Source organism: Protopterus annectens, chromosome 9.part0 (assembly GCF_019279795.1).
Source record: "Protopterus annectens isolate FY-2018-M chromosome 9.part0, PAN1.0, whole genome shotgun sequence".
NCBI classification, from domain to species: domain Eukaryota; kingdom Metazoa; phylum Chordata; order Ceratodontiformes; family Protopteridae; genus Protopterus; species Protopterus annectens.
The window spans coordinates 706,026,415-706,054,238 of NC_056743.1; the positions used below are offsets into that span (position 1 = coordinate 706,026,415).

Below are 27,824 nucleotides of genomic sequence, written 5' to 3' on the forward strand. Positions count from 1 at the left end.
CAATGGCTAAAGTATAAAGCAAATAACAAAGGAGAATGAGGACACCCTGTCTGGTCCCTTTGTTCAAACACAACTTATCAGAGAGGTACACTCCTGTCTTGAATCTTGCCACTGATCTGTTATATAGCTTCCTAATTAACCTTATCATTCTATTAGGAAATGCAAATGCTGTCATTGCCTTACTCATAAAATTCCAACTAGCTTTTTGATTGCCTTTTGTGCATCAAGACCAGCATTAGTGGAATACTCTTGCACTCTGCATCTGTCTGGATCATCACTCTGTTAATCCTGTTAAATATTTGCCACCTCTCCACAAAACCACAATTATCATCAGCCAATACATTAGCTAGTGTAGACATTAATGCTGTATAATTATAATTTGGAACTGAAGCTAGTCTATATGAATTTGAATATAAAGAGTTATGGTCCTCATGGGGTAGTACAACAACCACAGCTTTCTTCCAAGATTCCTGTAATGTCACCCCTTTTTAAGACATTGTTAAACAAAACATTCCAGTTTTTTATTGCTTTCTGCCCTCGTAGCTTCCATCCTTCTAAAGGAATGCCATCTGTTCCTGGGGATTTCATTGTTGATTGATTATATGTCACTATTTTTAATCTCATCCTCTCCCATCTTAGCTTTTAATTATTGAACCTCATCTTCCTCTTATTTTGACATATTTAGCTATTCCATAAATATTTCCATTTGTGTCTTTTATTAGTTACCCTATTCTGCTGCTCTATACAGATTTTCATCAAATTTATGAAATATCTCTAATATTTCTATAAGGTATCTGGTTAATTTTGTAGTCAAAAGCTCCCTAAGTTTAGGAGCACCCCTTTCTTTTTTCACTAAGTTCCTGTGCTAATAGTTTTTTCCCCCTCTGGAGTTGCTATAAAAAAATAATTGCTTAAAAGGGACCTTTCTAAACTCATACATGTTTGCCAATAATTCCTTATTTTTTCTTTAGCACTCAGCAATTGCTTCTGTTCTCTTCTTGTTTACAAACTTCCCCCTTCATATGCAACACTTTAACCTTTGATAATCCCTCTAAATCATTCATATTACTTCTTTCCCTTGTCTCTTTATCTGTCATTTCTACCATATTTTAAATTCAGTTTTTATTTTATCCCACTCCTCAGCTAACCCTTCTGAACTAAGTTATACCTTCCCTGACAACTCTTGAATGATTTTCATTACCCATTTCTTAATCACCCCTCTTTTTAATAGATAAGTAGGAAAGTGCCAGTGTCATACTTTTACTTCATTGCCATGTGTCTTTATATTAGTCTTTATAGGTACGTGATCTAAAATAGTTACTGGACATGTTTTAAAGCTTTCAATTAAATACACCTACTCTTGGAAATATAATTTTTGTCTAATCTAATCCAATAATTGTGCCTCAGGGAATAATATGTAAATTCTGAGTCCCTGCTAGTAATTTCATATCTTCCATTCTAAATCTCATACAGTTCTTCATAAGTCTGCCCTTTTTGTTATATTTTCCTTTCTGGGTTCCCCTGATACAACCTCACCATTGCATATCAGGTTGCTGTCCGCACCCATGAATAATATTCCCTGCTGGAAGTTAATTACCTCCTCCATAATGCTCTTAAGCCCCAAGTTTCAGGTGGCATATAATTATATACCAATGTAATCCTCCTCATTCTCTGCCAGCAATCCCTTATTACTGCAAATCTACCACTGTTGTCTTTCTTCTCTTCCTTTATCACTACTGGAGACCCTCTCATAAACAGTATTATTAACTTTTTTTTCCTTTGTCCCTGATACTCTGTTGATTAACCATTCTGAAATCCCTTCTTTACCATATTCGCATGCTAATTTCTATTTAACACTGTTCTGCCATTGGCGTACTCATAGAATCCCAGCTAACTCTTTTGAATGCCTTCTCTGCATCTACTATTTGTACCCTGCATTCTTAATAGCATTCAGCACTCTTTGCTTTTTGTCCAGTCCTGTGGTACCATTCACATTCAGTGATGTAATTAATAAGTCATTCTAAGTTAATATTATTTTTACATATCCTACATGACAATTTTTTAATATATGTTTCCAACTTGTAACTTATATGCACGTATTAATGTTTAGCAGGCTGACCTTATATGCAGCTGCAGCTTCCCGTCTACATTTGACCCATATCACACTTCCAAGACTTTTTGTTTCACTGAAAAAACACCCAAAAATATAAAAAAACTATATGCATTTTCATTTTAACCCAAACACCTTTCATCTCACACCAAGCACACACAGCTATATTCACTTTCCAAAAAGAAACATTACCCTTTCATATATGGACAGATATCCCAGATAAACAGCTACCCTAACAGACTCCACCCATTTTAAAGTTAGGTTCAGTCATCCTAAAACTGCATGTTAGAGCTTGTGTTCAATCTTGCACCCATATCACCCTTTTTTCCCACTCAACTTCTCTTAAATGTGTAAAACAACTTGAATACTCTCAGTTAACTGATTTTTATTGTCAAAGAAGACTGCCCTGTCTACCATTAAATGGATAGATTTTGCATTGTTGTGATTTATACTGAAGTGGTTGACACTACTAATAATGCATCTGCTTATATTCCCTTCACTGTATTGGACTTCATTTGTTTTCACTGAACTGCTTATGACTTCTCTTTTCTGTAATCATTTTAGTGTTCACAATTAAGTAATTTATTGATTAATTGCTTTTGCAGCAGACAGTGCTTCTGAAACTGCAGTTCTTTGTAGATAAAAAAGACCAAACTATGATTTTAGAATTGTATGATATAACTCATCTGAAATACTGGCAAACTATCATTTTACATGGTTTTAGTGTATACTTCCACCTGCTTGCATGGCACCAGAGGAGCCACCATAATTTAATGCACACATATGATCAGTTCACTTTAAACTCTTTCTCCTAGCAGCCCAGGATCACAAAATGATACTATTCTTCTTGTTACAGTATAAATGCCAGATATACTACGTGACAAATGTACATTCCCACTTCAACATCCCTAACATCACTGACATTAACAGCAGTCAGTGTTAAGACTTCTGTACCTCTGCATACAGTGCAGACCTATATAACAGTGTAATATGCAGTTATCATCAAGAAATTTATCACACACATATTAATACAAAAAATAGATTTTTTAAGGTGACATTTTCATTTCCTTCATTTTCCTTCTGAACATTAATGACAGCATGGGAATTATATTTTAAAGTCTCACTAGTTTAACACAGTCCATGTGTGCTCAGTCTTTTTTTATATTCTTGCAGAAGTGCAGTTTTCGTGCCCAAACTACATGCTATAATACAACACTTTGCTGTTCATCCATTTATTTCATACTTTCACTGTCTTGCTGGTTCTCTTCATCATTATCTTAACCACCCAGCACTGGTCATTGATTTAAGTGCAAGGTATGTGTGTTTTTTTTCCTAGTCATCTCCTCTGCTTTTTTTTTTTTCTGTCACTCAGTTTTTCTTTGGAATAGTGAAAAAGGTTTTATTGTCAAGTTCTGTCTACAGACTGTGCTATTGCTGGAGAAATGAGAAGCAGAATCCCTTTCCACTTGCTGGCTCACTTTCTGCTGGGTTAACTTTTTTATTTCTCCTTCAGCTGTTCTGCTTCTAAACCTGTCCTTCAGAAAAACAATATTCTGAAGACAGCTTGATACAGTAACATGAATCGCACACCTGCTTTTCAGTGTGCACTGACTGTAGGTAAAAACTCACTCTTTTTCCACCTGGTGGTAAATGGAATGGTTCAAAGACCCTTTTCAGCTGTACAGTACTGAATGTATCTGTACAATGCAACACTGATTTGAAGTACAGATAAACATAACATTATGTATATAATTCCTGTTTCAGGCTAATAAAGGAGACATTAAACATTTAATTCAAATGTCATGCTAACAAAGTAGAAATAAGTGTAACATGCAATCAACAGGTTTAATAATCATTTGCTATGGTACAGTGAATTGTTTCATACTTTACCATTCTGTCACAATTTTGTCAAGAGCAGCTTTATCTGATGATATGACTGCATCTTCACTACTGTAGGTCTTGGCTTCTTCCTCATGACCAAACTTGGAGCATACACATGGTGATCCATTCAATTAACAAATCCTGCTTGGGAATACCAGTCCAGTTGCTTTATCTGTGCTTTCATAAAACTAATGCAATGCACGCCTTCCAGTTTCTTTGGTACAACAAAAACTATCAGGTTTTCCCTGTGTGCTTTGCCTTATAGTTCGTCTGTTTTTTTAAACAGTTCTTAAGAACCCTCATATTCAGCCAGTGTTTCCTTCATTTCAGCTTCTTTCTATTCCAATTGTATCATCTGTTCTGAATAACTACTTAAAGCTTATTCTGTTCTTTCCAAACTTTTGACATTTGATAATATGTTTTCCTTCTGTGTCTCACTTATATTAAGCACCTCTGAATGTATTTTATTTCTTTTTTTATTTTTCTTCTAAATTACTGGATGCCATCTTATGTATTAAGACTAAAACCTGAACTGATTTTTGCTGAACACCTGCAAGACTCTTCCCCACCAGTTCCTTCTCCTTATGTAGTTAATTTTTTCCTTACTTTCTTTGCCAACAGCCAGACAGTTAGCAATTAAACAAGCTGATCAGTGTGCAGCCATCTTGGAAGTCCCCTGGAAATTACATTTTGAACTGGGAACATAATGATATGTTCTAAACATGCAGTCTTAAATGCAGAGCATCTGACTTAAACTGGGATTTGCATTAAGCACTGCTAAGAAATACTTATTTTTTTTCTCAACTTACATGCATGATTCACACAAGAGGAATTCATAAAAGTTGCCACCAGGTGTAAACAAAGTGTACACTTTGCAATTATCATTTGGAATTCAGAGACAGCCATAACTGGTACTCTAGCATTTAGACATGCAGCACCATGTTAAGCAGTTTCAGAGGCTATGCTACATGTAAGTGAGGCAGTGCAGGTGAGAGGTATATGTTATTTAGCCAAGCACTCTCTCTCTCTCTCTCCCCTTACGCCTCCTTATGGAAGGCATCTACACACCAAGTGATTCAAAGACTTGTTCAGCCATATAGATTAACATGGCCATCTCTGCCACATCCCAGTAGTGGCCTTGTTTAGACATCACAAAAGAGGTAAGTAAACAACATCTTAGTTATAAAGTAGGGTAGGGTTGATAATTGCCTCAATGAGTGTATGTGAGGAGCTGCTGGGGAGAGGCCTGGAATCATTGCAATCATAGCACTAAGAACCAGGCAAGCTCCATGCTACAAACAGTATGCTGCTTGATCAGAAGGTTGTACATGTATGGAAGTGATCTTGCACTTAGCAAAAGCAGTCGTAGTGGAGTTTACAAGACAGCTCCCTGGAAACAGTATGACATTGCATTGAGTATCCTCAATTTCCTCACTAGCTCTGGACATCGGTCTGGTAGAGACAAGATGAGGCTAATGTGGGTCCAGTAGATCCAGTGAATGTGTAAAGGAGTTGGTAGCAGCTTATGGTTATCTGCATGTCTTACTAACTTTGTCTCTTCTGCTGTGTAAGAGATGGGTTTACTATGAATAACTTCTAAGCGAATCTCATTTAATTGATAGCCAAATTTTGTCCCCCAAAATATCTAAAACCTTGGGATTTTGCAACTCAAAACAATAGCACTTCTAATGTCATTAAACACAAAACCATAGCAGGCCCCCACAGCTACGTTCTGTCATCAGAGTTTATATTTATACGTGGTTATATTTAAAACAATCATTTGATGAAAGCAGAAAATGTTAAAAGTATGAACATTAACTGTTCCTTTTCTATTGGAGAAGGGCTTGTGTTATGATAAGTATGTTTTTTTCTAATGACAAAACTTTCAGATATTCCAAAAAGTTCAGGACTAGGGATGGGAGCGTATGTATGAGTGTATGCATGTTAGGATTAGACTATGGGTTAGGGAAAGCAATGGATTTAGTGTGTGTGTGTGTGCGCATGTGTGTGTGTGTGTGTGTGTGTGGGTGTGTGTGTGTGTGTGTGTGTGTGTGTGTGTGTGTGTGTGTGTGTGTGTGTGTGTTAAGGGGATTTTGATAGGTAGTACTACATGGTTCTAACAGTGGAGAGCTGAAATACATTATCATGACAATTTTTCTGTACTTAGAATTAATTTGACCACAATCAGGCATCTAAGGTTTACACAGTCATGCAAGTTTCTGTAATTGGCAAGCAGATATTTGCACGTGTGTGTGTGTGTGTGTGTGTGTGTGTGTGTGTGTGTGTGTGTGTGTGTGTGTGCACGAGCATGTGCTGGTGTTTATGATGAAATGTCTGTGTGTATGAGTGTTTGCAGGTTATGGTTAGAGTAAGGCCTAGGTAAGAGGATAGAGTTAGTGTATTGTGTATATGATGCTGCATGTGAAACATGTATGTGTATGAGTATTTTGTTTAGTGATATTGTTAGGGTAATATTTTCACAGTATGCTGGAGTTCCTGGGTTCATGTCCCAGATGAAAGCTAATATAGTAATTTCACTTCTCTGATTCTAGCAGCACCTTAGCAGTAGACATTCTCTGTATTTGTACATCTGCATTTGTAACTTGACCTTAATTACAATGGTATTTTCCTATATGAAAGGATAAAGTTTTTATTGAAAAAATTAACACATTTCTGTCCAGTGACACCAGCATGGTATACTGGAGGTCTTGGGTTTAAGCGCCAAGTGATAGCTAGTATTATCCTTTTACTTCTGTGATTCCCTTCCAACAATATTTTCACACTGCCCCATTGAGGATTTTGTATGTGTGTTAGATTCCCAGCATGAGGAAGTTTGTGATGGCAAAGAATTAGAAGAATCCCCTTTCAAAAAAAAAGATAAAGCAGGAGGAGAAGATTTAATTTTCTAATTTTTAATTGCAATTCATGACAGAAGAATAACTCCTGTCAGCTATTAGGGCCGCTCTTTGGGATGTGGCTTCTCTTTTAAGGAGGAAGAAACTGAACACTTTTTCCTGTTTCAAGCTCCCATCATATAAACAGAAAAAAAAAATAATTTTCTCGAAACTAGACTCAGCATCTGAACTACAACAGGGCTTAAATACTGATGACTCCTACAGGAATCTATCTATCTATTTATGATACTATGAAATAAATGGATTTACATCACTCCTAACTGTTTGAATTTCCCAGCAAGAGGTTATTTTGTCTGTGTACTTAATAAAGGACTTAATAAAGGATTTTCGACTGGAATCAGACTGTATACCCTGCTTTGATTACTTTTGAATACTTAGTAATTCTGTATAATATTTCAAATTATATTTTTTATTATTTTTTGACTTAGGACGAGTTTACGTTCACTACTTCTACTACCATTATCTGATCTTATTGATATACAGTGATTTAACTAGATATATATGAACTGAAAATCTTCCACACAGAGATGTTTCTTACATCGTTTTGTAAATGTAGTAAATGAAGACCATCTGGGAATTTAAAGCCTGTTCATGTTTCACAGACTAGGAAATGCAAATAGGAAATGGATGACAACACAGGCTGCAAAAATATTTTGTCAGTGATAATCTTGCTTATTTTATATTGTGTTCAAAAAATTAAAATCTTTTGAGCATGAATATTCTTGATTTGTTAAATATGAGTATTATGAGCACCTTATAACCTTGCATCTTTGAAATAGCATCCAACAAGTTCCATCAAGGTATTATTTTTGTATTTTGTTTCTGATTACTACAAAAGTATATTGGTTTGTTATTATCCTTTACAAGATTAACTACAAACTCTAAGGTCAATGATTACTTGCTTATCATTCTTGCATTGATGAGATTAAAATTTCATGCAAGGTGAATGTTGACAGTTATTTTTAAATAAAAATATTTCTTGAATGAATGGGAGTTAAAGCAGGTTATTTCAGTCGGACTGTGGCAACAGAACCATTAGAATGGTTCAACTTCTTAGCAACATGTCTACAGCATCTGTACATATGTGATGAAAAGTGAAAATAACTGTATGTATAAAATGATTCAATTTATGTTTTTTTTTTAATTTTTAGTTGTTCCCGAAGTAGCCATAATAACCACCAAAAATTCAGGAGGCCTGAGCATGCTTATGTGCTTTGTTAGTGGATTTTATCCTCCAAAAATGGGTATACAGTGGCTGAGGAATGGAGAAGAAGTCAAAGATGATGTTGTTTCCACTGGGATTATACAAAATGGAGACTGGACTTACCAAATTCAGCTTACATTAGAAACAGTGCCAAAGGCTGGAGAAAAGTACAGCTGCAAAGTGAATCATGACAGTCTGAAAGAGCCGTTGATTGTGGACTGGAGTAAGTGATTGTCAACTTTCTTATCTTAAAATCTTCTATAAAATTTAACTGATGATACATATTATTATACATATTTTGATACTGACTGCCTAAAACTAAGTACATGATACTTTGGGCCATCTGGTTTGCTTAGCCATATTTTGCATTTGTATACCCCATTTGTTCTTCAGAGACCCTGTGCTGTTCTGTCCATTGACTAAACTTTGCTTGCATTTATCTCATAATATGTTTGAATACTGCATTTGTTTTATCTTCTGCCAGTTCTGTTGGTAATTATAGATTACTCTTTCAGTGGAATAGTACTGTCTCACTTTAGTTTTATCCATCACTACTCCTCACTGCATGCCAAAAGATGTCAGTGTTTCTCACCCGAAGCAATCTGTTTGGCTTGTATTCATTACACTTGATAGGTACTATAACTCAGCACCACTCAGTAAGCTTACTTTCTACTGTGTCTGAATGTTTTAGATATTGTCAGGCTTCCCCCATAGTATGTTCTTGCCCTCTGGATTATTCACCCTTTTTTCTTTCTTTTCTTTTCTCTTCTCTTTCTTAAATTTATCTTGGCTAATTAGTCATGATCATTTATTTCTGTTGAGTTTGTTTTGGTATTATGGAAATAAACTGCAAAGTATTATTAAAAGAAAAAGTAACCCATGCCAGTGATGCAGTCAAAGTTTATACACTGAGAAAATTTGTATGGGCCTAACCTGTGTAGGCCTTATTCCATGCTTGCAGCAGAATTCATTGACAGGGATGTCAAGAACTGACAACAGCTGTAAACTCTGTCAGGTCAGAAACTATTCTTCAGGTAATCAAAGATATTTCTGTTTATCTGTTGTAGCATGCCATGATTGTTCCTTGCTCTCACACACAACACACACACACACACACACACACACACACACACACACACACACACACACACACACACACACACACACACACACAGCTTTTTACAGTGAAGTAAATTGGCAGACAAGGCTGTCCCCAAAGCATAGCATTTAATACAATTACATGTAACAGCCAATCCTTTCTTGTAGCAACTTGCTTTAGAAATGGACTCAGGAAGTGTTCACTAAATATGTAGCAGTAGGGGTAGTAGTAGATTCAAGGTCAATAAAGTAAGAAAGCATGAGCAGTTTTGTTGCATTCCGAAGTGGGGTCCAGCATTTGCTGTTGTCACACTGTCATATTCTGAAGAAGGATCTCCATCATTTTTATCTTATTTCTTGTAGAACGTAAGTATCCATGACCCACAGTGTATTGTACATAGTGCCCCTATATCTTGGAAGTGCCCTTGACTGTGCAATGGCTTGCAGTTATTCATTGTTCGGTAAGCAGAAGAACTAACACCTGAGTGTTACTATTTGCTCATATCCTGATCAAGACAAGCAAACCTTTACAATGACAACATTATGGCAGGTACAACCCTATCTCTGTGGACAAAAGGACAGCACTTTAGACAGCAATCTTGAATCTGCTTTAACTGGTATTTTATTAGTAAACATTCTTACAGTCATGTAAGGAAAAACCATGAACTATAACAGCAAATCACCAGAGTGGAAGTTCTTATTTTATTTAAGGCATATAACATAACCTCATTATCGGCTCATTATCATGCCTCTAAATCTAACATTGTGCTGTCAGACTTGACCCCATTAGTGTCCTCTCCACTAACCTAAGCATTGCGTTAGCAAACGCATGCCCCTACACATACACGTGAACACACACACACACACACACACACACACACACACACACACACACACACACACACACACACACACAAAAGGGACACTCTCTGGAGTTACCTTTTTAACAGTCACTGTCTTGCCCTACACTAGATATCCGCACCTCTTTAATATAGCTAATTTAAGCTGGGGAAGATATTATTCCTGATGTAAAGATTTATGCAGCACAAGGATTATCTTCAAAGTGGACCCTACCCAGCCCAGGATCTCTAGTACAGATTACCTCTGACACCTAAATGTATACTGAGGTGGAGGTATATTTTAATAACCACAGAACCCACAGTATTTGGATAAAATAGGACCAACTAATTCACTTATGTGTACTAGAACTAATACTGCTGTTGTTGACTCTAAAGCATTTTCATGTCTGACTTCCCTAAGGACTAATAGTGGTACTGACAGACATTATGTCAGTGGCCTGGCACGGGTCTATATTACAACGTCGAACTAAAACAAGTTCGGACATTGTAATATCGAATCCTAAAGCCTGAAAGTGGAAAATTAGCGAGGCCACAGCTCATCAACTTTTTTCCCAGGGAAAAAAAATATTGGTGAGCCATTTTTGGGGCTTTGCTATTTCTTCCACTATGGTGTGATCTCGGAGTTGGTATATTTAAGTGGGGGGGGGGGGTGTGGGGCACAGCTCCCCATGTTGGAGGGTGTGGGTGGCGTCTCCCCCCACTTCAGTTTAGGTTTAAGGTTAAGTTTTTTTTTTGTCACGGAACAGTGATTTTTTTCCCCTGGGAAAAAAATTGCTGTTCTGTGCTTTCGGTTTTGTTGGGTTTTGAACATAACAGTTTGGTATTACAACGATCGAACTTTTGCAAGTTCAACGTTGTGATATAGACCTGCCTGGCACACATGCAGGGAAGCATTACACTGCAGTGAAGCCATGAGAGAAATTGGATGCAACTTCTCCTATAGTCTCACCATCGCAGTAATCTACCCTCCAGGAATTTAAAACTCTGTTGGTGAACCCTTTCAGCAGGTGGATATTTTCCATGTACAAAAAGGATTTTCACTCTGTCCTAAAACAGAAATACTCCAAGAGTCTGGCTTCTCAGTAGAGAATATCTATGCATCCTTAGCCATGCAAAGTTGTAAAAGTTTTGGTGGCTTATTCCTAGTATGTAGGGCAACAGTGTGTTTTGCACATCACCAAATGACCCAGGCAACTAGTTTTCAAACATTCTCCTGACAACCATTTGTCTTCACAGCAGTTTTAGTACAAGAAGGACAGTCTGTAATACTCCTTCTTTCCGATTAGAGTACTCTTTAATATTAATTTTCAAGTCTGGCTTCTGGACATCTGGTAGCATCAAGAAATTACTTATTTTTTTGGTGACAAGCACATTAAACTTGGCACACATGCCTGCAGCTGAGTGCTAAACATGATGGTTTCATAACATTTGTTTTGTTAGTCCCTTGTGAAGATTTTCCACAATGTAGTGGTTATGCAGACAAAATCTACATTATGCATGCAGATGTCTAATTCACGAAGGTGCAGCTACTGAGTGATAACATCCAACAGGGATTTGGAGCCTTTCAACGTTAGCCTGAAAAGTCTGTAGCTGTACTATAGGAGTGGTGTAAAGATACAGACACTTTCTAGTGCTGCCTATAATATTGAAAATAATGTTTTATTATTTTTCCATTTTCAAATCTTTATTCATCATAATTTCCAATCCAAATAGCTGCTTTGCAATGCTCATGCATGGTGCAGTGTTATTTATACACAATGGTGTGTGTACATAGCTCTCTCTTCAGTTTAACATAGGCTATACAAACTTGATTACCTATAAATCAGCGCTTACAATTGTACAGCCTTTATTTTTTCCCATATTTGATTTTGTCTTTAACATAATTATTTAAGTAACATAATAATGACAACACCATACTAAATGCTCTGAAAATCCTGTCCCAAATTACCAGTCCTACACAAATAGACTTTGTTATTTTACAAATAACTATGTACAGAATGACTCAGTCCTCCATAAGGAAGCTAATATTCTCCATTTCAAGTTCTTTGTTGTTCTCATATCTTGGGATACAGTTCCTATATGAATATCTCCCTTTCCTTATGTTCTTAGGGGCCTATATCAGAATAACGAAAGCGCATATGTGTGACTACATAAAAGTCGACACATAATACGCAAAACCTGTAAATTGCAAATGGCCACATAATCAAATTTTTTCCCAGTGAAAAAATTCACGTGGCCATTTGGGAAAAATAAAAATTAAAAACCATAATCAGGTGTGGGGGCTTCGCCCCCACCCTCCCTAACTAAATATACCAACTCCGAGATCGCACTATAGGGAAGGAAAGGGCAACTACCTCCTTGCCCTGTGACATATTCATCGAATCGTTTAAAAGTGGTTCGATGAATATGTGTTGCTCTTTACGTGTTCGCTCAAAATCAGTTTTGTGCTTCTAATATAGACCCGTTCTTAGCGTTCTTCCCCAGTATCATCTTTCTAAGATTTGTTTGTCAATTCCCATTTATTCCATTTACTAATTACATGATTATGTTTTGCCTGAACCCATTCTCATCTCAGATTCATTGAGTTCCTCCATTTTGTTTTTAAGTTCTTGAATTATTGGACTGCTTTTACATTTCCTTTTTCTTGTGATTGAGTTTTTGGCTACTAGTAGTAATAAACTTATAACTGAAGACTTCACTTTAGATTGTGTTGCTTTAGTTCAACTTAACAGCATAATTTCTTTATTGAGGGTTTAATGCTCAACTATTAACTGAGATGTTAATGTCTGTAACTTCTGTTTGAAGATACTTAGTTCTGAACAGTCCCAGAAAATATGTTTTCAATTTCCTCTTCCAATTTGTCGATATCTTCAGCAATTCCCAACAGTCAGTGGGAACATGTGAAAGATTCTATCTGATGTATGAGAATACCTGTGCAAATAACTCCCTATTGAAATGTAAACACTGTTAATGCCAAGACCAAAACTTTTTGTTTAAACTCTCTTTTCGCGGGGGGGGGGGGCAATCCTTCCTGCACCCTCAGATGTTGGGGGTAAGCCCCTCACTGTGTCCAGACTTATAGGTACTAACTATGAGAGCTCCATACCGCAGAGAAATGGGTATTTTCCAGGAAATATCAATCATGGACTTAGTATATGTTAAGCCCATTTTTCAGAAATTCATTCTCCTTGTTTTGGGACTCATTTTAAATGGTTACTTATGTGAACACTTCCAGGTAAATATCTACCCCCCACCACAATTTGTATTCTGCCCTAGGATCTTCTTGGTTCCTCCCCGTCTATTGTGTAGTTGCATTAAAGGTCGCTTTCTGTGTAGCGGCACTCCTCCTCTTGGTAATGCCATAAATTTCTACTCTTTTATAGATTTATGATTCAGAATGTGGTTCACACCCTGATTAAGGTATTGTTGTACATATTTAGTTTTGTTTTCCTGGTAATCTTTCCACTCACAAACATTTATATTTGACTCTATTCCTTCATGCCTTATCATCATATTTTCCCAGTTGCTTTTATGTGTTTTGCTTTGAATAGTATATATCAGTTTCAGTTATGTAGCTCTGTGATATTTCTGTAAATCTAACCTACCTAGTCCTCCCTGTGGTGTTGATAAAATCAGCTTTTCCCATTTTACTCCTTATGTTTTATTTTCTGATACATTTTTTCCATCTCTTCTTAAATTTTATTCCAAGTTTTCTGGGAGGTGGCGTGGAAACAATATGCTTCTAAAGTATATCAGACCAAAAGGACCAGAAACAGCTTTATTGCCGGAATCCTGATATCCCAATCCCTAATCAGTAATATCCATTGCCTCAACTTATTTATTAATTTCTGTATTATTGCCTTCCAAATCTCTTCCACCATCTTTTGTGTGTTATTTTTTCACCTACTTCTTAAATGTCTGTTATGCTTACTTCCCCACAACAACAGGAACTGTTGCACTACTTCATATGAAAGAACATAGCTTAGTGCCATTGCCTTTGTTTTGTTTTCATTTATTCTATAACTCACAAGCTGATTATAATTTCTTGACATTTCAAATAAGACATTACGTCATTTTCTTGGTCAGTGATGTATAATACTACATCATCTGCAATAAGGCAGGTTTTTTATCCATGTCCCCATCTGTATTGTTTTACTTCAGACTGTCTTATTTCACATGCTAATTTTCAGGTTTTACATAAAAGGAGAACAGAAGTGGGGATAATGATATTCCTGTCTTGGCCCTGTTATTGCATTACCTGTTGTTGACAATCTCCCCTCACATTTCAGACATGCTTCTGCTCATTGATACTTCCTGAAGTACAACGTTATCCACTCTTACAAGAACCCAAGAACTGTCATAATTAAACTTTGGAAGCTCCAGTTTAATCTGCCTTCTGTATCTAATCCTACCATCATCATTTATTTATTTATTTGATGTTGATGACCGGGAATCTCCGACTGTGCATAAGCCCTTTTTGAACAGAAGCCCAGGGAGAAAAGTTCTAATACAGAAAACATTAAAATATACAAATAATTAAACTAACAGAGGTTAAACAAGCATTAAGAAAACAATGCTTAGTGTAAATACCATAGACAGGTATATTATACAAACTAACCGTATATTATAAAGACTAACAATACACTAACAGTACAATCATTAATAAAACTGATAAGTTAGGATGAGTAGATGGTAGGAGAAGAAGATGAGAACGGGGGAACAGAAAGAAGTGTAAAAGAAGTTAAGTATAAGAAAGGTAGAAAACAAGGTCAGTAACATAGAAATTAGGAATTAGAAAAGGGAAACAAGCACAGGGATGCAAAAAGTAAGAAAAGGGGTACAATGTAGTAGAGTAGTATAGACAGACTGTTATAGAGAACAGTAAGTATAAATAAATGATAATAGAGGAGAGATAGGAGTTATGTTGGGTATTTACAGGGACAGGTCTAGGAGTTTAGCCAATAACGTTTGAGAGCTTTTTTTAATTCATGAGCTTTAGATGTCATTCTGATGGAAAAAGGTAGTTTGTTCCAGGATTGGGCAATACAGTAGCTATACAGATGTTGACCAATAGTTCTTTTGGGTTTATAGACTTCCAAGGATAGTTGGTCAGAGCTCTGAAGTGTCCGAGTTGGGGTATAAAGTGAAATAAGGGAAGAGAAGAGAACATTTAATTGCCGGAACCTGTGTTCTGAGATACTGCCTTCCAGATCTGCAAATATACAGAGCTGAGTATATATTTTTTGGTTATAGAGTTTGTTAATTGCTGCTTAGATCTCTGTTGACACTGTTGTTTCACTGTTCTGAGAGACTGATCTGCAAATATACTGAGCTGAGTATATTTTTTTGGTTTTAGAGATTGTACTGTTAGTTGTTGCTTAGATCTCTGTTGAAACTTTTGTTTCACCGTTCTGAGAGACTGATCTGCAAATATACTGAGCTGACTATATTTTTTTGGTTTTATAGTTTGTACTGTTAGTTGTTGCTTAGATCTCTGTTGAAACTGTTTTGTCTCACCCCCCTCCCTATTTTTGGTTTGTAGTTTAAATTTGGTGGCTTTTGCAGTTGCCTGCCCCACTGTAGATTTGATCTGGGACACTCCCCCAGTCCCATCTCTTTACCACATTCTACCTAATAAACTCTTTCTGCACTTGCTTTTAGTCCTTTTTAATTTAATTCCATTTTTTAAATTGTGTTTGGTCTAATATTGCTACATACTCAATTGTGCCAGCTTGCACTGCATGTGAATTGTTTTTACTACTGTTTTTGCTACTTTTTTGTAAAAAAAAAAACAAAAAAAAAACTTTAAGCCTGTTTTCTACCTTTCCTGTAACTAGTGTTCCAGATACAGATTTGCTGTATCCAGGACTGTATGTAAGCTTCTGAGCCCCCCAAGCCTTTCTGTGTTGGAGGGAAGCCTTCTATCTTATCAGTGGGAGTGGTAAGCACTAGGTAACCTGTCTACCACATAAGGACTGGTTCTGGCCCAGAAATTGTTGTTATTGGCCGTTTGGGCAATCTCTTCCATCTCTCTCAATTTTCTGATTTGAAAGCCTGCATTTGCACTTGTTTCTGTCCTGTAACTCGTCTAGTGCAGATACAGATTCTTAGTTTTAGCACTTAAATTTGCTTATTCATGCTCAGCACTTGTTCAAAACTTGTAAGCACTAAATAAGCTACAAATTACTATAGCACTCAATCTTCCTCATTACCTAGAGGAAAACAGTTTTTTATTTACTTTTCTCACTTGCTTGGAGAAAAACAACTCTTGTACTCACTTTCCTCACTTATCTAGAGGAAAATAGTTTTTTTATTCAGGCATATCCAAGGGTCAGCTCCCACTGTTCTCTCCTGTCTATCTGATGAATCTGGGCATCTTGAGGCAATGTAGAAATTGCCTCATGTACACAGACAACCCTCTCCTCCTAACACCCAATACTACAACCTGTGAGAGATGCACTTATCTAGCCAAATTGGAGGTAAAGCTCTCTCCAACTAAGACTGAACTTGACAGTCATGAGGAGAAGGTAAACATTTGCACCACACCGCACTCATTACATAGTCTCACTAAATCTACACCACCAAAATCCACACATAATAACACAAAAACATTCGCAGAGGCTCTCAATAATAATCTGTCTAAGCAACAGAGACCTCCAAAGCAGAAACGCAAGCAATCTCCATCCCCCAACACAACCCAAATGGCACATAGCCCACAGACTCAGTGTGCCACTCAACCACAGCCAATAAGGCAAAACAACGTACCCAACACACTAGTCATAGGTGACTCTAAAGTCGGGCACACTGATGTCCCACTCACCAGGATAAACAAGGAGAAGGTTACTGTCAGCTGCCTATCAGGTGCCAGGATCTGCCACATAACCCATGCACTCAGGTCACTCCACAACAAATACAAATATGACTCTATCATTGTCCATGTTGGTGTGAATGACCTGAGACGTACCTCCCTGGACTACATGAAAAGAGACATGGAAGAGCTGTCCGATTTTGTAGCACAGACAGGTATGACCCTAGCCGTGAGTAGTATACTGCCATCGCCCAGAATTATATTGCAGTACAAGGACAAAATGATACACTTCAACAATTGGCTAAGCTTCTGGTGTCATTCTAAGGGGATCCAGTATCTGTCTGCTTGGGATGACATGATCGACAGACCACAATGCTTTGCCACAGATGGCCTGCACCTGTCGCCCCTGGGATTCCGGATACTGGCTAAGGCTCTTGCTGCCCCTATAGTGCCTTTTTTAGGCAAGGTTCAAATAACAAATTCACCACCATAACAGGAACAGGCAAGCAAAAACTGAGGGTAATGCTACTCAATGCATGAAGTCTAAATCTCAAAATGCACCCTCTCGAGGCACTCCTTAAAATGGAGAACATCAATATCTGTACAGTGACTGAGACTTGGTTCAAGGCTCCAGAGAGCACCCCTGCACTACCAGGCTATATCTCATACCACACTTTTTGGCCATGTAACCTGGACTGAAACACCAAAGGCGGAGGTGTGTCCATATTCATTAAGGATATCCACACCACCAGGCTAGTTGCTCAGCATAATGCATCCAAGGTTATCCAAGTGCAACTAACTCTGGGCAAAACTGCTATCCAAATTGTAGCTTGTTACAGATCCCCCACCATGCCCCCGGATTCCCACTCCTCTTTTCTTGATGTACTGGAAAATATTAGGATTCACCCTAATAATGGGCGACTTCAACTACCCTACCATTAACTGGGAAAACTACTCGTGTACCAACTCCTTAGCTCAATGCTCTCTGGAATTCATAAACTCCAATGCCCTGGATCAACTCAGCCTGGGAGACTGATCTGCAAATATACTGAGCTGAGTATGTACTAATCCACACTGAACTAAACTTATCAGTCTGAGTAGTATTTTTAGCATTTAGTTCACCTGAAGTCAACTCCTCGTTGGTCCGATCCGACCATAAGCTAATCACCATTGATATCCACATCCCGTCCCCACCCTCCATTAAGGAAACCACAGTAAAACATTTCTCCAAAGCCAACTTCATGCTTATTAAGACAGAAGTGGTGAACTTCATGACACCCATGCAGATGGACAATACAGTTACAACTGCTGAATCCTACACAAATGCACTCTATAAGCACTTACATGAGTGCATGGATCATGCTATCCCAAACAGAACCAAGATGCTATCCTCCAAAAAAAGGAAGCCGATCTGGAGGTCCCCTGCCATAAACAAACTGTACAACAGAAGGAAGAAATTGTTGCAAAAGAGAGTAAAATCCCATGAGTGGAGGAGCTCCCTGGTCAGCCTCAGTAAGAAGCTGAGATCCCTTATAAGAACCTCCAAAGCTAGCTACGAAAACAAAATTGCCACTAATTCCAAGGACAACCACAAAGCATTCTATAGCTATGTCAAAGATCTCGATGGCAACACCCAGATCTGCTCTGAGTTATAGCAAAAAGGCAAGAAAATTACAGAACCAGCTGATATTGCCAACATCCTGGCAGATAGGTTCAGTGCTAACTTTACCCCCCCCCCCACCCCCTAAAGGGCCCATATCTATACAGGAAGAATGCAGAGTCCCTGTAATCACAACTAAACAGGCAAAAGCTGCACTTCTAAAGCCAAAAACACAGCATCCATGGGACCGGACAACATCCCAGGCTGAGTTTTACACAAACTTCAGAATGAACTGGCTCCCCACTTAAGCACCATGTTCAATAATAGCCTTGCATCAGGCTTTGTGCCCACTGAATGGCGCACAGCAACAGTTATCCCACTCCATAAAGGGGGAGCCACCACTGATCCCAGGAACTATCGACCTATTAGCCTGACAAGCTTGGTCTGCAAGGCCATGGAACGTACCATCATGCAACTCATAAACAAAGACATTGGTAACCTCCAAACTCTGGATCCCACCCAGTTCAGGTTTGTGAAAGGCAGATCATGCCTCCTGAACCTGATCGACTTCTTTGAGGCAGTCACCAAAGCCGTAGATGAAGTTAAGGTGGTTCACACAGCCTATCTTGACCTCGCCAAGGCTTTAGAGACCATCCCCCATTCTGGAGTTATAGCTAAACTCACTAAACTAGGTATAAATCCCTATGTCACAAGATGAGTTGCCAACTGGCTCACCGACAGAATCCACATTGTAAAAGTTGCAGACTCCAAATCTGACCTCAAAGCAGTGACAAGTGGAGTACCTGGGACCTCTCCTGTTTGGTATCTACTTCTCTGAAGTACAGGTTAACACAGAAGGCCTCTGGCTAATGAAGTTCGCAGATGACTGCAAACTAGGAGCCATAGTCAAGTCCCCAAATGATGTGGGCATCCTACAGAAGGGCCTCGCTGAGACAGATGCCTAGTGTCAGAGCCATGGCCTGCCAAAAAGTGCAGTGTCATCCCCTTTGGTAAAAACTCTGTACCCATGAACTACCACATAGGCAGCAATCTACTTAACATTGAATGCGTGATAAGAGACCTTGGGACCCAGGTGGACAGTAGTCTCTCCTTTGATAGTAACATCGTCACAGTAGTCAGGAAGTCCTTCTACATGGCACACCTCATCATAAAAGGATTCTCATCCAGGAAAAAAGAGGTCATTGTTCCCCTCTACTCGACACTCATTAGACCCATTATAGAGTACAATGCCCCTTTTGGAATGTACCTCACAAGACATCTGCAGCAGCTGGAAAGGACACAGAAGTACCTCACAAATAGGATTACTGGCCTCAAACAAATGCCCTACACTGACCGCCTCCAAAAACTCCAGCTTTACTCTACAGCATATCGCCTACTCCGAGGTGATCTCTGCTTAACATATAAAGCTATGTCAAACCCAGAGCTGTTGGACATGCTACACCTAAAGAAATTCCAATCCCTCTGAGCTACACGCTCTAGGGACCTAAACCTTGTCACCACAATAAACAGGACATGCTGGAGGGATAGATTCCTGTCCCAGAGACTTCCCATACTCTGGAACAGGCTACCCATCTATGTCAAGCAAAGTTCTTCATTAGGACTCTTCAAGAAAAATCTTGATGAGTGGATGGGAAATAAGAAATACACCCCGGGGATCACTTCTGTGTCTCTGCTCGACAGTGGCACAGGAAAATAACTTTGTTGGGTGGCGTAATCCAGGGAACCTTGTTGGCTAGGCTTAGGTAGGCCCTTGGGCCGATAGTCTAGTACCTACCTATGAACCTATGAACCTATTAATGTTGTTTTTGTTCACTTCTCATCCCTTTCTATCATTAATGTTTTACTAATGTTATCATTAGTTTGCCTCCCTCCCACAAATCCACACTGAACTAAACTTATCAGTCTGAGTAGTATTTTTAGCATTTAGTACTTTTAGCTAATCTAATGAATATTTTTATAATCATGATTCAAAATTAATATGGTCCTATAAAATTTCATTTCTGTTACATCTTTTCGTTCCTTAAGAATTAACACCATTATGCTTATATTCCAAGAAGTGGAGATACCTCCCCCTCCATATTGTTGTTGAATAACCTTATCCAGATTTCAGTTATATTCTTTTCTGTCAATTTTCACACTTCATGTGGTATCCCTTGTAATTCTGATGTCTTTCCTGGACTTTGATATTTAATACCCCCCTTTAATTTCCTTCTCATTTATTCTCTTTACTAAACATTCTTGCTCTTCTACTGTTAAACTGATCAAGTTTACATTAAAAAAAAATCTATCCTTTCTCTGTCTCTGGCCTCTACTGTCAATTCTGATGTATATAATTTGGCATAATATTATTGTAAATTGCATTTTGTCAGGATCTACCTCCATTTTTCATATATTTGGGTTTCTAATATGTATTATCATTCTATCTACCTTTTGTTTCATTACGCTTTGTTGTAATATCTTCGTCTTTCTAGGATTGTTATCAAAAATTAGATATTTTACTGCCCTGGTTGTGCATTTATTTACTGTGGTCAAGTATGCAGACATGCCTTTTTTTGCTTCATCCAGTTATCCTGGCACTGTACTGTTCCCTCTTCCCCTTCCTGTATTTTAGTCTGTCATTTCTTAATTCTTCTAATAGTTTGTAAAAGAAGCCATGATCTCAAAATTCATAAAACAAATATAAATCAAGCCAATACACATATGGTTGTGCAAAAATAGAGGAAACAAAGTATCAAGCAGTCACTTTTGAGGAAGTGAAACATGAGTTAAGGAACTGAAAAGGCTTTGCAATTGGTGTTGAGCATCACTTGGCAATCACAAGATTAACATCTAGTTACTCCAGCTAGAAACGAAATAAAACCTATATTCCTATAGCTCATGTAATGGTATGTCCATGCTGCTGAATATCTGTACAAATAAACTCAAATACAGATTCTTTGGTATGCAACAATTTAATTAATGTCAGTAATTCTATGCTTAATGTGGACACAAGAAGGAACAATACGTCAGATACAAAGATCAAAGTGCTGAAGACTGAACTCAGTACAGTTGACTGCAGTGTGGATAGAGGTTTGGCTGCTGCAGTACTATGGGAAGCACATCACATTGGTTGCCATACTGCAGAATACACATTTAGGGGGGCACAGAATACATGGATTAAGAAAAAAGTGAGTGGAACAAGTTATCTTGAGGGAAATTGACTAGTGTGGTAAAGAGGGAATTGAGATCTTAATATATCAAGGACTTAAATGTCAGCTTCATTCTGAAAATAGGGGCATGATGGAGATGAGCCTTAGCCCTGTGTAACTGGGTAATGGCAAAGGACTCATTTGCTTGACCTATGCATTTAACAGTGGTTGTATTGTTCAACTGATTTAGATGACATATGTCTTATCCTAGTCGAGAAGTAAGTCTGTTTTAAACTTATATGAGATAACTCTAATTTGGCCTCAGATCTGGAAATTGAACACTCTATCAACAGCAGACAAAGCAATCCTAAGGAACACAAGAACTGAATGGTATGGGGGAGAACAGAGGTAAGGCATGTCTGGTAAGATAAACATTTGAATGCAAAGGAGTATAGTCATTGCACTTCAGTATGGCTTGAGTTCTTACACTGCTTTATCAGTTGACCAACCAGGTGGGTTCAGGCCTGTAACATCAACCATAACTTCTGTTTCTGACCACATGAGGCTATTCTAAAGCATTTGGGAGGTAAAGACCAAATTTAGATCTCCCACATAAACATACATCTCAACTGTCCAGATTTTTGCCTTATATTTTTGGTCTGTTCATCATAAAATGTGTGGTTTTCTGGCAAATCGAGGACTGAAGTCATTAAATAACATACATTTGAGTTTCAGACTTCATATCCTTCAGACAAATGTATGCTAACACAAATCCTGTTATTCTAGCAACTTTTTAAGTTTATATGAACAATATTTAAAATCTGTCCCTATTTTTGGGCCTTTCTCCCCCATTATTTTAGGCTTTGTCCAGATTTCTTGAGCTAGGAGGTTGAGAAGTATGCACATGAAGGATGGATTAGTAGAGTCTGAAGCCTAAGTTGGGAGAAGTACATCACTACCAAAAGGGAAAGGAGACACATTTGGGCTTGTGGAGGCATGGCATGGATAGAAGGAGGTAATCACCATGGGGTCTTGGTAACTTTTCTGTAAAACTTTGGTGAAAATTTCATCAGAAACAAAATATTTGCATGAAGATTAAACAAATCCAATATACATAGCCAAAACAACCATACATTGAAAGTCAGTATACCTTGGGGAAGTAGTTACCAGCTTACACCCTTAAACAGCAGTAGATCTAGGTTAGAATGCCTATAAAAAGATAAACAAAATCTTAGCCTGGTGTGAGATGAACAAGTCTGGAAGATTACTATATGCAGTATCCCACTTAAGTTAGGGAGGTCATCAGGCCTGACTGTACCCATAAAGACTTAAAGAGTAAAAAGTCATGGGCATTCAGAAGCCATGCTGCTGAACATGGGCATGCAGAAGCCATGTAGCTGAAACACTGTATGTCCTAAAGGGGTCATGTGTCTACATCCCACAGAATAACATATAGGAGGTTTAAGGTATCACACAGTAAAAACCCTAGCTTGGCTGTTTTTTTTATTTTTTTATTTTTTTTTTCTGAACGCTTTGTCTGTGTGACCTCTTTTTCCCTTTGTATATGTATGCGTGTGTGTGTGTGTGTGTGTGTGTGTGTGTGTGTGTGTGTGTGTGTGTGCGTGAATTTGTACTGTTAATGTTATGAATTTCCTTTATCAACTATTTCAGTGTTGAATGATTTAATATGATTTAACTGATTTTTACAAGCACCAGGATTTTTATAAAAAATAAAAACATTTTGAAGTTATAAATCCAAGGTTACAAAATTTCAAACCTAACTTTAATACAAAGTCCCCATGCCATCTCATTGTGGTAGCTAGCCCTTCAAATAATGAATTATTTTCTATTTCTGTTGAAGATAAATTAAATTATTGTATGAAAAATGTAATCATTTGTATTGAACTTTGGTCATTTGATTGACAAGTTTAAAACTGTCAGTATTTATGCAGAAAACTTTCTTGTTACATCATGTGCTGTTTGTATACTTCCATTCCTTACAAGCTTGGCATTTTTCTGGCTAAGGATTTTTATGTTTCAATTCAGAAATGTCAGAACTGCATGGTAAGTTCATTTGTTAATGCCTTATCTTAATTTTAAATAATAATGTTGTATGTTTAAAGTTAAAATGCTCCTGCAAATTCAAACCATGGCTATAGAGTTGGCCATGGCCCCCAACACTGCCATTTTGTTCATGGCTCAGTGAGAAGAAGTGTATGTTTACGCAAGTGAATTTTTAAGTATGTAAAATGTTTTCACTGTAATATTGATTATTTATTTTTCTTTTTTTCTGGTGAAGAAAACAAGTTAGTGAGCTTTTGAAACATTTGAATGCACTATAGATGTATTATGATTTAAATATTACTTTAGTAAGCATGAAGCAATTTTTTATTTAAAAAAAATTCTTAGTATATTTTCTCTGACATTTTGTTTGCCTTGTCTGCCATTATCCATGGAAAGAGTGTGGCTAGTTATATCTATATGAAATATGAGAGGATGCATCCCTAGCATCTAAAAATACAGTAAAAGTACAATTCATTAGGTCCATTTGGTCAATGCTAGACAAGAAGTTTTCCAAGAAGAGACTATTAGTCTAATTGAAGCTTTCAAAGCTAAAGCTTATCCTTCAGATATGCTGTTAGAAGTTAGACAAGAGGTTTTGAGGTGGAAGGAATTATTTTTACAAGTCTCTTATTATACTGTAATAGTTATTGTGTTGTCTCTTTAACTTGATGACATATGGGATAAATACTTCCCTATTAAATAAGCAAAAAGTAGAATGGTCGAACAGCCAAATAAACGAAAAGGCCGTTCCTCGAAATGAATATTGTGGGGGGCTGCGCTCCCACACACCCCGCTAATTATATATACCAACTCAGAGATCGCAGTACGGTGAAGAAAGGGCAAAATTTCCAGCCTTCACTGTACCATGGTCTTACAATAGCAATATCAAGGAATGGCCTTTTTGTTTATTTGGCCATTCGACATTTCCACTTTTCGTTTATTTAATAGGGACCCAGGATAAATACATTAAATTATAAGTTGCATTCAAATTATATTAAATATGCTATTGGACTTAACTGGAAGAATCTACAAGTGGAAGATAGCATCAGAAAGGTTATTTGTAACCTCCTGGCATTTATTAACAAAAGGAATTTCAACCTGAAGTCCTTTTTGGAAAGCAGTAATGATAACTTTGATGTAACAACAGCCCTGCAATAAGTAGTCTAAAGACACTTATTCACGAAACAGCTGCAAGCAGTACAAATTTGTTTTCAATTCTCCATCTTTCTTTCTGTCTTTTATGAAAAGGCAGGTATCCACTCTGAAGCAACTGGTTATTTAGCTGTTTTTCATCTGCAGTCTCTGTTTCCTGCCAAGCATTTTATTTTGGCAGGAAGATGAGAGCATTGGCTAGAAGAATTTACCAGCCTAATTATACTAATATCAAAAAAGTAAAACAAACACCTTGTGCAAATATTTAAATGCATGTACTTTTTAAAATATTTTATTTATTTCATTTTTGTGTTTGGATAGTCTGTTCACCTTTGGCAATTTTTTTAAACAAAGTGTCTTGTTTACATATTTCTTTAGTTATTGCTTCATAGCATGGTTCATTTATTTTCTCATTCTGTAGCACTGCTATGCTCCACATTATTCTTTTGTCTGATTTTAATTTTTCTTAGCTGAACAGTAGAAAGTGGATCAAAACAAAGGTTCCATTATGATTTGCATACATATCACAGCACTTTGTAACTTAAGTGCCCCAATGTATTTTCTACCCCATCTTATCAAAATTAAGTGGGCAGTTTCCTTAATAAAAAGCTTTGTAAACTTTTATTAAGAACATCCCCACATAATTATATTACATCTCTTGTTGACATCATTTGAAGGACATTGTGAGGTGCATCCATAGGCTTTAATGGATGGGAACCCATGCAGGTGTTGTGGTGTGTTCATTAAAGTCTATCAATGCACTTGCATGCACTCCCTGTGTTGACATCACCAAGGGTAAAATTCAATGAGCTTTTGGTGACTTCATAATATTTTACAATTTTTTTTTTTAAATCTGGTGCTGGAAAACAGGCACCAATTGAAAGAAAATATAGTGCATCTCTGGAGGCACCCTGCACTATGGTGCATAACGTAATTTACAAACTATGACAGAGCACATTGAGTATACCTCCTCTGAATACACAACCTGACAAACCTACAATGTTATGGAATATTGAGTGGAACTCGTCTGAGTTTTCAAGAGTCACAGACTGCTATTTGTCATATAGCAATTGCTTTGTTTTATCAGGATGATGCATACATTTTCTCAAGAACTATTTTCTATTTTCTAGAATATTTTTGTTAATGCTGATAACTTTGATAATATGCTAAGTAATAGTCAGGGTAGTATAGTCAATCTTTCTGGAAATGGACTATTTCAGGAGTCAGGTCTTTAAGAAGTGACTGCTCACAGACTTTGCTTAAGGCAGTTTTTAAATAGTGCTGCTATCCCATCCACTTCAGTGGAAAACATGTTTTCTTTATTGTGATGGTTGGAGGAAAAAGTTAGTTAAGAATAAATACATCTGCTTGAGACAATGCATATTTCAGAGAATGTGATAAAAAGAAAATTGTAGCAAAAAGATTATGAGTGCATACAATTCCCAATGGTCTAAATGGGTTGGATCCCTTATTTAAAGACCTCAGTGAGTTATTCAGTAGTACTGGGCTAGTGCTGTTAAATTTCAATGAGACACCATGATCATAAACTTGGCCTACTTGACATGGAGATAGCACATATACGTTACAAAATTAAGACAGTTATGGACTTTCAAATCACAAAATATGACTATGACTTGATTCTGTGTAGTATCTAACATAAAGAACCAACTTTCCCAGGGTAATCCTATGGCTAGGCTTGTAAAGGCCCCAGGGCCATTAGCCTAGTACACACCTATGAACCTACAATTACCATTGAAATAAAAATAAAGCGGAACTTTGTAAAATGTGGCTGCCCATTCAGTTATATTAAAAAGTGTATGTCAAATCCAAAGACTAGAAAGAGAGAAGATAATAAAGGGATTGTGTAACCAGATAATTCTGAATCTTGTTTTAAGAACATCAAACTCCATACTTTTAAACTGTGGAGCTCAGCCAGGTTAGTCACAAAATACCGAGGGAATCTAACTAAAGGGTTAAATCAAATTCCAATCTGCACATTTTACACATGGGAGCCGAAAAGTGTGATCTAACCAGCTGAATACCTTTATGACTTCTGACAGAGTAAAATGTGTCATGGATCTTGATTTCAATTGTAAATGGAAGGGAGTGATTTATACTTAATTTATATATTATACATGTCAAAAAGAAGGATAGCTTTAGCAGTAAAAGGCAGTTGGCGTCTGTCCTTATTGTTAGACAGTTATGTACATTAACTTTGGATAACTGAACAAATATCAATATTTTATGTTCAGTAGTATTTAGTATGGCAGTGTTGTGAGCAGGGAGATAGACCATTATAGAGCAATGGATCATCTAGCTTCTGTTATGAGAAAATTTGCAAGATGCCTTCAACTAATTTACTAGTTTAGGGGATTGTGCTTTGATATGTGGGTGAAATGACAGAGTTTTATCAAGAATTATCCCTAAAATACATTTCATGCATGGTATAAACTAAGAAAGAGCCAAATGGATCTTTGATATTTAAAGTCTGGGTGGTACAGATCCTTTTTTCATGCCCCAAATGGCATGACTGTAGACTTCTGTTAGTGTATTGTCCGGTTTTGGTTAGAGAAACAGATGTAGATAATTGCAAAGTTGTTTGTAGGGGTGTATTTCATTAATGTTAGGGAAGATTTATGAGGTCTTGTGATAATAACATTGTTTGCATACAAAATGTGATTAAAGCCTGACAGATCCCTTGGTATGTAGATCATTTATTTTAAAAAACTATAATGAAAGGCCAAGCACTAGGCCTTATGGAACTTCCCCAGTAAGGGTTCCAGTGTCTGAGTATGTATTGTTTCCTATGACCCTTAAAGTTCTGCTCATAAGAAATTTGCTGAACCACTGTACGTGTTCTGTAGAAAAATTGGACATAGGATTTTTTTGAAGTAGTCATGGATGATCTGTGGTTTTGTACTTTGAATCTAAAAAGATTGCTCTTGTGGGTAGGCCTTCCTTATTTGAAAGGATTTGGTCAGTA

The 27,824-nt window shown here is 37.3% G+C and overlaps 1 protein-coding gene across 1 annotated transcript in view; it reads left to right on the forward strand.

The window, feature by feature from the left end:
- LOC122811473 (H-2 class II histocompatibility antigen, E-S beta chain-like) overlaps positions 1-27,824 on the forward strand; it is a 354,402-nt gene that overhangs the window by 281,827 nt on the left and 44,751 nt on the right. The window contains exon 3 of the mRNA XM_044083337.1: positions 8,058-8,333. Within this exon, the coding sequence (XP_043939272.1) occupies positions 8,058-8,333 (276 nt within the window). The remainder of the gene's footprint in view (positions 1-8,057; positions 8,334-27,824) is intronic.